Below are 10,265 nucleotides of genomic sequence, written 5' to 3'. Positions count from 1 at the left end.
GCACCCACCACCATGCCCAGCTAATTTTTGTATTTTTAGTAGAGAGAGGGCTTCACCATGTTGGCCAGGCTGGTCTCGAACTCCTGACCTCAGGTGATTTGCCTGCCTCGGCCTCCGAAAGTGCTGGGAATTACAGTCATGAGCCACCACGCCCGGCTTTTTTTTTTTTTTTGAGACAGAATTTCACTCTCTCTGCCCAGGCTGGATGGAGTGCAGTGGCATTATCTCGACTCACTGCAACCTCTGCCGCCCAAGTTCAATTGATTCTCCTGTCCCAGTCTCCTGAGTAGCTGAACTACAGCTGTGTGCCACCATGCCTGGCTAAATTTTTTGTATTTCTAGTAGAGATGGGGTCTCACCATGTTGGCCAGGCTGGTGTCGAACTCCTGACCTCAAGTGATCCACCTGTCTCGGCCTCCTGAAGTGCTGCAATTACAAGCATGAGCCATCATGCCCGGCCCAAGCCATTCCACTTCTTAAAAAGTTCTTATGCCGAGCGTGGTGGCTCATGCTTATAATCCCAGCACTTGGGAGGCCGAGGTGGGTGGATCACCTGAGGTCAAGAGTTCAAGACCAGCCTGACCAACACGGAGAAACCCCCATCTCTACTAAAAATACAAAATTAGCCAGGCATAGTGGCGCATGCCTGTAATCCCAACACTTTAGGAGGCCAAGGTGGAAGGATCACTTGAGGCCAGAAGTTCAAGAGCAGCCTAGGTAACAGCAAGTCGCCGGTTCCTGCAAAAAGTTTTAAAAATTGGCCAGGCACAGTGGCATGTGCCTGCAATCCCAGCTACTCAGGAGGCTGAGGCAGGAAGATTGCTTGAGCCCAGGAGGTTGAAGCTGCAATGAGCTATGACTGCACCACTACACTCCAGACTGGGTAACAGAGACAGACCTCTCTCTCTAAAAAAGAAAAACAAAACAAAACAAAAGGCCTGGCAAGGTGGCTCACACCTGTAATCCAAGCACTTTGGGAGGCCAAGGCAGGTGAATCACCTGAGGTCAGGAGTTCGAGACCAGCCTGACCAATATGGCAAAACCCCAGCTCTACTAAAAATACAAAAACTAGGCTGGGCGTGGTGGCTCATGCCTGTAATCTCAGCACTTTGGGAGGCTGAGGCAGGCGAATCACCTGAGGTCAACCTTGTCTCTTCTAAAAAAGTACAAAAATTAGCCGCGCGTGGTGCTGTATGCCTGTAGTCCCAGCTACTCAGGAGGCTGAGACAGGAGAATTACTTGAACCTGGGAGGCAGAGGTTGCAGTGAGCGGAGATTGCGCCCAAGCACTCCAGCCTGGGTGACAGAGCAAGACTCCATCTCAAAAAAAAAAAATATTCAGGCATGGTGGCGGGCACTTGTAGTCCCAGCTACCTGGGAGGCTGAGACAGGAGAATCACTTGAACCTGGGAGGCGGGGGCTGCAGTGAGCCGAGATCACACCACTGCACTCTAACCTGGGCGACAGAGCAAGCCTCCGTCAAAAAAAAAAAAAAAAGTTATCATTGCAAATCTTTCCCCACTGCTGCTGCTTCTGTGCCCAGACCTGGCAGAGCCCCCTGAGTGGTTCTGCTGTGCCCCCACAGGCCCCTGCTCTCCCCAGCTCTTGTCCTTTTCATTGAGAGGTGCCATCTGATTATTTAGTCCCTCCAGGCCCTGTGCTGAGGGCTTTGCAGGAATCACTTCACTTAACCCCACAAGGTGAGTATGCATACAAACCCAGACCGCAGATGAGAAAACCAAGGCCTGGAGAGGTATCGCTCTCCACACATGGCCACACAGCCAGTGAAACCCAAGGACGCAGACTCCAGGGCCTACACTGGGAGCCACTGCCTCTCGCTTTGTCTGCTTCAGGCCACATGTCTCCCGTTGAAGCAGAAATTAGGTCCCTTTCAGTCTGGCTCCCACATGCCAGGCACAGAGTTGGCCTTGAAGGGGCCTCAGCAAACATTTCCTTGATTAGTACATGAGGCGGGTGTCATCCCCTGCAACGTCTGTAACTATCTGCTTCTATGTTGCAGCTTAACTATACGCTCTTCAAGGGCACAGATCTACATTCTGAGGCCTAACAGGCTGTGCTTTCAGCAACTATTTGCAACTAAGTAAATACTGGCTACAATGAGGGCTCTTTCTCAGTAGTTTCTATTTCCCAGGTACTGTGCTCAGTTCTTCCTGTGTATTAGCTCAAGAAAACACTATGCAAGAGTGTTGATTATCTGGTTTTTCAGATGAAGAAACCAAGGCACAGGAAGTTAAGTGACTGGCCTAATGGTTTACAGCTTCATCAGCTGTAACCATAACCGGTAGCTCATGCCTGTAATCCCAGCACTTTGGGAGGCCGAGGCGGGCACATTACTTGAGGTCAGGAGTTGGGAGACCAGCCTGGCCAACATGGTGATACTCTGTCTCTACTAAAAATACAAAAAAAAAAAAAAAAAAAAATTAGCCGGGTACGGTGGTGGGTGCCTGTAATCCCAGTTATTCAGGAGGCCGAGGCAGGGGAATTGCTTGAACCCGGGAGACAGAGGTTGCAGTGAACCAAGATCGTGCCACTGCACTCCAGCCTGGGTCACAGAGTGGGGCTCCGACTTAAAAAAACAACAAAAAAACAAAAAACAGATTCTGTCGCAGGCAATTTGCCTTCAGAGCTTACACTCTGGTACTTTTGGCTGCACAATCTCTGCAGATACCAGAAGGCACCAGTGGCCCAGAGCTGGTCCCAAAAGAAGACTAGAGTTTGAGTTCAGCCATGAACTTGTACTATAACTTCAGGTGTCCCTTTTCCCTCACAGGGCTGCCATTATGAAGGTCAGATCAGCTAACCCTGGTGCAGTGCCCAACAGGGAGCCTGGTCCCAGCCACAGCGAGTCCCTGGGAAAGACCCTGATAGCCTCGTTTACTGCAACATTTCTTGGGCACTCACACCGCCCTTTGTCCCGTGCTAGGGACATGAAGATAAAACAGACACAGTTATCTGCTCCCACCCCAGCAACTGAGGGGAACATGAAATGAGTAAATGAATGAAGGCTTGTCAACACGCCGAAGGCCTCTGTGTGCTCTACGAGGGGAACAGTGCACTGTGGGAGTTTGATGGAGAGAAGGAGGAATTTTGTTGGGGGCGAGATCAGAGAAGAAGACAAGAGGCTCCGGAGGATGACCGACATTTCTAATCCAGGCTGCGGGGATGGGGGATGGGCAGAGGGTGTTAGTGGTGGCTCCAGGGCAGAAGGAAAGCAGGAACTGAGTCAGGAGGTTCAAGCCTGGCTGTCTTTCGAGGGCAGGGGCAGCCCAGCACATGGCGTTCTCCTATGTGAATGGAACCAACCATCAGACTGTTTTCGGAAGTGGCAGTATGAGAAGTGACAATGCGGTACAGCGCTCAGTGCTATGGCTGACACACACCAGACACTCAATATAATCGCTACTATTAGGAGGAAAGGCATCAGAGCCAAAGGGCCTAAGTTCCAATGCCTGGTTCTACCACCACTTCCCTTCCACATGACCTTGGGCCTCAGCTTCATCTGAAAAAGGGGAAAATAACCTCTACCTCAAAGTTGTCTGGGGGGTTAAATAAGCCCGTAAGTGCAAAGTAACCCGCATGTGGTAAACACAGAAGGATGCACTGTCATCTGTACACGCTAGAGAAGTATCCCCAATATAAAAGCAAGGCCCAGAGAGGGCCAGAGACCTACCGCAGGTCACCCAGCAAGCGGGAAGCCTGCTGGCCACGGAACGCAGGCCTGTCCAGGCCACTCACCAGCGGCTCCAAGTTCGGCAGACTCGCATGCAGATACACAGCTCCCGTGGCCCGAGGTGCTGGAAGACGCGAAGCCAGGCGGCCCGGGGCAGGGGGTGGTCGGATCCAGCAGCCAAGGGGAGTGTGTCGGGCTCAGGGCTTCGAGGCGGGGGCCGCACCACGTGCCGCTCCAGCTGTGGAGGCCGGGGTGGTGGGGCGGGGCCCAGGGGCCAGCTGAGCAGGGGCCCCCCGCTGCCAGGGCGCACAGCCCGCCGCCCCCCGCGGTTCTCTTTCTCGCCAGAGCTGCCCCGGGCTGGCCGTCGCCCATTCCGGGCCTCGCCGGGGGCTTCGTCCTCACTCAGCGATGTGCCCGAAGAGTCGGAGTCGGAGTCTGAGTCCGAGGAGGAAGAGGAGGTGTCAGGCACCCGTTCCAGCAGCTGGCACATCCGCTTGAAACGTTCTAACTTCTCCCTCTGCGGGGACGGGGATGGCACCGCTGGGCCCTCTGCAGAGGCCAAAGGCGGCTTTGGTTTCTGCAGGGAGACAGGGTTGATGCTGTTCTAGGGCCTGGGATACATTTTCCCACCCCCCTACCCCGAGGAGTCATCAGGGGATGAACAGCCCAAGGGAGAGTCCTGAGTTCCAGCCCTGGCTCTGCTCAGGACAGTGGGAGACCTTGCTAAAGCCACTGCCGGGCCCTGGGCCTCAGTTTCCTCATTGGTAACAGAAGGGTGCTAATTAAAATAATTTCTAGCTGGGCGTGGTGGCTCATGCCTGTAATCCTAGCACTTTGGGATGCTGAGGCAGGAGGATCATGAGGTCAAGAGATCAAGACCATCCTGCCAACATAGTGAAACCCCTTCTCTACTAAAAATACAAAAATTAACTGGGCATGGTGGTACAAGTCTGTAGTCCCAGCTACTCGGGAGGCTGAGGCAGAATTGCTTAAACCCAGGAGGTGGAGGCTGCAGTGGGCCAAGATCGCACTACTGCACTCCAGTATGGGCGACAGAGGGAGACTGTCAAAATAAAGAAAAGAAAAGAAAGAAAAAAAAGAAAAGGAAAGAAAAGAAAATAAATTTCCAGCCCTTATGGATTTGCATGGCTTAGGCAATTCCAAAAGCAATAGGGAATGGAGAAATGAGAGACCCGCTTTGAGTCCTGGCTTGCCCTCCACTCTGGATGGCTGTGGGAAGCCCCTGCTTCATCATCTACTACCCAGACCAGCTGGAGCAGGCATCTGTCCACCAACCGAGGGTAACAGTGACTGGCCCCATGAGCAGCACCCCACACCGGCTGACTCACTCCGTCCTCACAGTTCTAACGCAGTGCTGACCTGGGCCACTCTTTTCAGACATGAGGAAACTGAGGCTTAAAGGCACGAAGTGACTTGTCCAAGGTTACAAACTGACAAACAGCAAAGGCAGGATTTGGACCCAATCAGGCAGACTCCTGTGTTGAGTGTCCATGCCAAGTAATATCTCAATTCTGGCTTTACTGTATGACTTCGACAAGTCTTCAAACTTCTCTGGGCCTTACTTCCCTTGAATCTAGGTAAATTTTATAGCTTACAAAGCTCACTGCCTTTCAGAACCTCATTAGACACATACAGTTCTGCAGAATAAGGGGGCAAGGCAGACAGCAGCATCTCCACTTCATGGATAAAGAAACTAAGGTCCCAGCACTTTGGGAGGCCGAGGCAGGCGGATCACGAGGTCAGGAGATCGAGACCATCCTGGCTAACATGGTGAAACCCCGTCTCTACTAAAAATACAAAAAAAATTAGCCGGGCATGGTGGCGGGCGCCTGTAGTCCCAGCTACGGCAGGCTGAGGCAGGAGAATGGCGTGAACCTGGGAAGCGGAGCTTGTAGTAAGCTGAGATTGCGCCACTGCACTCCAGCCTGGGCGACAGAGCAAGACCCCATCTCAACAAAAGAAAAAAAAAACAACAACAACAAAAAATAAGGCTCAGGGTGGCCGACAAGCTTCTAGGACCATACAAAGAGTAAACAGAGAAATTTGAACTCAGTTCTCTCCCCTGTAAGGCTTGGAAAGATGAGGCAAGTAGGTCAGATGAGCCCTAAGGGTTTTTGGGAAGTCAGGGGCTCCTGTGGCCTGGACACAACCCACCCTCCCACCCAACTCATCCCAGGAGTTCAGACGCCCACCGCAGCCAAGTGGGGATGGGGCAGAACAAGGTGAGCAGGAAGGGATAGTCCTCAGGCTCCAGGGTGAAGGGTGGGGCAAGGGAAGGTGGGAAGGGGAGGGAGGAGGTCCCCGGCACACCTCCCAGTTCTCGGGAGGGAGCCCAGGGTGGCAGGATGAGAAAGCCTGGCTCGGATTCAGAACCCTGGGGGGCAGCAGGCCCGGGCCGCCTGGGTCCGATCCTCGGAGGAGGCAGGCGTCTCCACCCACCTTCTTCAGGTGCCTCTCTCGGCCTCCTTTCACCTACCAGGGTGAGAGGGAGATATGGGGGAAGGGAGAGACCCCATTAGGCCCTCATGGGTCAGAAATCTAAGGTCCATGCCCTCCTCTTAGACTACAAGTCCCAGAAGCCCCCGACCCAGGGATAACTCTGAGCATGCTCACCTTGCACCCAGCGTCCTAGCCCACTGAGCATGCTCCATCTCCTCTTTCCTCCCCTCAGGCCCTCTCCAGCCCCTCCCTCCTCCCATGCAGGGATGATCTGAGCATGCTCTCTCCTGCCTCCCTAACCCACCCAGGGCTCCCAAAGCTTCCAGCAGTGCCAGCTCACCTCACCTGTCCCCCCCTCCTCCACATTGAGCATGCTCTATCCTCCCCCACCACCCAACTCCTGAACTACATCTCCCAACAGCCCTTGGGGGAACCCACGGAGCACCGCTCCCAGGCCCACACACCCCCACAGAACCAGCCAGGACTACAGCTCCCAGAATTCCTAAGGCCAGGCCTAGTGAGCATGCTCCGTGGCTCACCTTTTTCCTTGGGGTGGGGGGCTCATTCCCTGCCTCCCTTTCCTTTCGTTTGGGGGGCCCAGGCACGTCCTCTGGGGGGGGGCCGGCAGGCAAGGGGCCCTTGCGCCTAGGCGGGGGCGGTGGAAGCGGCGGCTCCTCTGTCAGCTTCCATCCGCTCCCCAAGCTGGCGCCCTCCTCGCCGTTGTCGGCCCTACGGCGGCCAGGCCCCTCACCTGAATCCTAGGTGGGACGGAAGCTGGGGGTGAGGGCCTGCACAGCTCCCCGACCCACCACCTACCCATAGCTCAACCCAGCCCAGCCCCTACCTTGCTGGTGCGGCCTTCCTGGGTGCAGCGAGGGCACTCCCAGCAGTTGGGGATCTCTGCATTGATGACACCCTCAGCCTTCCCCATCTGTAGGCAAGATGGCAGCGAGTGGGGGGTTGGCCAGGAAGCCCAGAGCCCGGGTCCCCCCGACTCCCTGCTCCCTGACAATCTGCCCCACCCCAGTTGCCAGGGTCCCAGGGCCATCACCTTCAGGCAGCCAGGGTGGACGATCTCGTTGCAGATTGTGCACTCCATGAGGCTCAAACCAAATTTCTCTTCCTCTCCCTCCACCGTGTCCTCCTTCCCAGCCTCCCCACACAAGAGGCACACAGCTGTGTGTGGGAGCACGGGCTGTTGGGGGAGAGGGGACATCAGGGGCCCCGAAAGCTAACAACAGGGGAAAGACCCTTACTTCTAGGGACCCTGGCCAGCTGCCGGATGAGGTGCAGCACCCACCGGCCAAGCTGGGTCTGATCCTGAGTTTGCTCCTTTGGGGAGTATGACCTCAAGCAACTAATTTAACCTCCTTAAGTCTCCATTTCTGCATCTGCAGAATGGGGCTAAGAATCTTTCCCTCGCAGGACTCTTGGGAGAGCAAGATGATACATGAGAGACACTGATACGTAGCTGTTATAACCTGTGACTGTTATAGGTGGACCCAGGGCCAGTGTGACCCTGAAATTACAGCTGGCTTTGGAGAGGACAGTAACACTCAGAGGTTGGGGAAGACAGCTTGGGGTGATACCAAGGTCGCTCCATGAGAGTCCAAGGGTTGCTCTGAATCCCACAATGAACCCGGTTTTGGCAAGACCCCCTGGGAACACTACGGAAGTCGCTAGTCCTGGGGAAGTGGGGGCAGCCTCAGGCAGTGTGACTTTGGGGAAGACAGTGGTAGAACTGAGTCATAACAAGGATGCGGCAGAATCAAGGAAGATGCAGGTAGTGGGAGAAGAAAGAGTGAGGCAAGGGGTTGGGGAAGAAAAGAAAAGAAGTAAGGGGCTGAAGGGTGAAGAGACCAACCAGGAAAGAGCAGCAGGAGGAAGAGAGGGAGGTGGCAGAGTGGGGAGGGGGACGCAGGATGCAGCTGGCTCCTCGAGGCTGCTGGGGAAGGGCCGTGCTCTGGAGCCCAGGGACGCTCAAAGGATGAGGAAGGCAGGGCGGAAACCCATGCTTCCCTAATCCCTACTGTGTGCTGGGCCTTGTGGTAGACACATTCGCATCCATGCCATTGTTTAATCTTTACAACTCAGCAAAGGAAACATTTTACAGAGAAGGAACCTGAGGTTCATTCAACATGATTTGCTCAAGGTCACATAAAGGGTGAGCTTGGCCTCAAATCCAAGACCACCCTTGGTGAGGAATAGGCCAGAGAAGGGCAAGACCTGTTGGAAGGGGGCCATCTCTGGGGATGGGCCCCCTCGTGCACAGAGACCTCTTGGGGGTGGTAAAGCAGGGGTTGGGCATTCTGTGGGGGTGTGACTCTGAGAGCTGGGAAGAGCCTCAAAGTAGGGACTAGGTCAGATCCTTCTGTGCACCTGGATGCTGCCCCTAGCTTGGAGCTGAGGACATAAATGGACATTGACACAAACTAGTGAATGAGGGGAGGAAATGAGCTAGTGAACAAACAGCTACTCCACAGGACAGGCTGGGAGGCAGTCACCAGCCATCCCAGGGAGGTATTGGGAAGGGTGGGCAGAGCTCAAAGGTGGGGGCAGAACTCACGGCAGTGCACTGCCGGAGCAGGCACGACTGCTTCATGCGCCCGGGCCCCCCGAACTTCTTCATGTCTCGGCAGAAGTGGCAATCCCCGCACTCAGTTCGCACACAGGCCCGGCAGCGGCGGCAGCGGGTTCGGCGTCGGCGCGCTCCGGCCCCCGGCCCCCGGCTGCTCGACGACATTGGGGGCGTCAGCAACGCCGAGGGCTGTGGGTGGATGGTGGCAGGGTCAGATGGGCCCACTGGGGCCCTGGCCTGGGAGACTCCCAGCAGCTCCCTCCACCCATAGACAGCTAGAGCCTGCCCTCTTCCCCAGGGGGACAAGGAGGTCACCCCGTCCTGTGTATCTGGGGGCCAATCCTCTACTCATGGCCTGTCTCCCTGCAGCAGCTCAAGAGGAGCCCAAGAACTGCTTCCCGGTCTAGCTCCTCTACCGCTTCCTCAGGGTCCCTCCCCTAGCCCCGGGAGCAGGAGGGGATACCCAAGCCCTCTCCTCTGCCATCCCCACACACTGGAGCTCCTTGGAAAGGTCAGGCACTCCTTGTTCGTGGTGTTAGCTTGGAGAGGTCCCAACTCTTCCCCTGTTATCAGAGTGTAGAATACCCCAGGCTCTCCCCATCCTCAATCTGGGGTAAATTGCCCAGATTCACCTCCCAGATACCACAGATTCCTAGACGGAAGCTCCGGACTTTTCTTCCCCCCACCCCTCCACCGCCCTTCATCCACAGCAGCCATCCAATCTCTCTTCCCCTCAACCCAGTTATCCTCCCCAGATCTAGCGAGATCCTTGCCCCCAAGCCCCTAACGATCTCCTCTGCCCACTAACATCCCAGGGCTCTGACAATCCAGGAGATGCTTCTTCAGAGACCCTTCTCAGCCCAAGATCTCAGCCCCTCTTGTTCCCCACAGGGCTCCCTCCTCCAGGACATCCTCCTCTTGGATCCCTCAGGTCCACCTGGGCAATCTCCCAGATTCCTTGGGATTCTAGAATCCAGCCTGACATCTCCCCAGAACTCAGGTTGGGATCAGTCCTAGGCCCCCCAGCATCCCGGGCTGCTTTCATCCCTAATCATCTAGAATCCCTTGGGCTCCCCCTCCCATGGAAACCAGATCCTCCAAGATCCCATGTGGAATTAGAAGCCTGGAGGGTCTCTTTCCAGTAAGAGTCTTACCCCAGATTCCCCCTTTCCAGGGACTTCCATACCCATCCATGGGGCTAAGGGGCCCTCCAGCGCTCCAGGGGAGGGGCCTGGAGGGCGGCGACTGCAGGCGGGGGTGGGGGCTTTCAAGGAGAAGCACGGTCTAGGAAGGAGGGCCAGTTCCCCAGGGTGGAGAGGTCATAGGAAGGAGGGCTGGAGATGAGTTTGGAGCAGAGAGAGGGTGAGGCTGGGGGCGGGGAAGGTAGAGAGAGGCCGGGCTGAGGATGAATGGGAGTGGGCGCTGCCCAGGTCTAGGGGTGAGGAGGAGCCGCATGAACCCACCTCACACGTGTCCCGGGAGCCATCTCTCCCTTCTCGGCAGCTCCCGGCGGGTCGGCGGCCATCGGCGGCGGGGG

At 55.8% G+C, this 10,265-nt stretch overlaps 1 protein-coding gene across 3 annotated transcripts in view; it reads right to left on the bottom strand.

Moving 5' to 3' along the window:
• FBXL19 (F-box and leucine-rich repeat protein 19) overlaps nt 1–10,265 on the bottom strand; it is a 27,235-nt gene that overhangs the window by 15,327 nt on the left and 1,643 nt on the right. The window contains exons 1-7 of one of the 3 annotated variants that reach the window (XM_011982500.1): nt 9,883–10,076; nt 8,717–8,917; nt 7,202–7,345; nt 6,995–7,081; nt 6,690–6,908; nt 6,022–6,183; nt 3,756–4,267 (exon numbers count right to left, since the gene is read on the bottom strand). In XM_011982500.1, the coding sequence (XP_011837890.1) occupies nt 3,756–4,267; nt 6,022–6,183; nt 6,690–6,908; nt 6,995–7,081; nt 7,202–7,345; nt 8,717–8,917; nt 9,883–9,918 (1,361 nt within the window). In that variant the 5' untranslated portion in view covers nt 9,919–10,076. Of the gene's footprint in view, nt 1–3,755; nt 4,268–6,019; nt 6,184–6,689; nt 6,909–6,994; nt 7,082–7,201; nt 7,346–8,716; nt 8,918–9,882; nt 10,077–10,265 lie in introns of those variants that run through there. The other 2 variants (XM_011982499.1, XM_011982501.1) reach the window with 2 other exon arrangements.

The sequence above is a fragment of the Mandrillus leucophaeus genome, unplaced genomic scaffold, assembly GCF_000951045.1.
Source record: "Mandrillus leucophaeus isolate KB7577 unplaced genomic scaffold, Mleu.le_1.0 Scaffold24, whole genome shotgun sequence".
NCBI classification, from domain to species: Eukaryota; Metazoa; Chordata; class Mammalia; order Primates; family Cercopithecidae; genus Mandrillus; species Mandrillus leucophaeus.
Note: the sequence above shows the minus strand (reverse complement) of the source record. Positions and strands in the feature narration are given on the sequence as shown.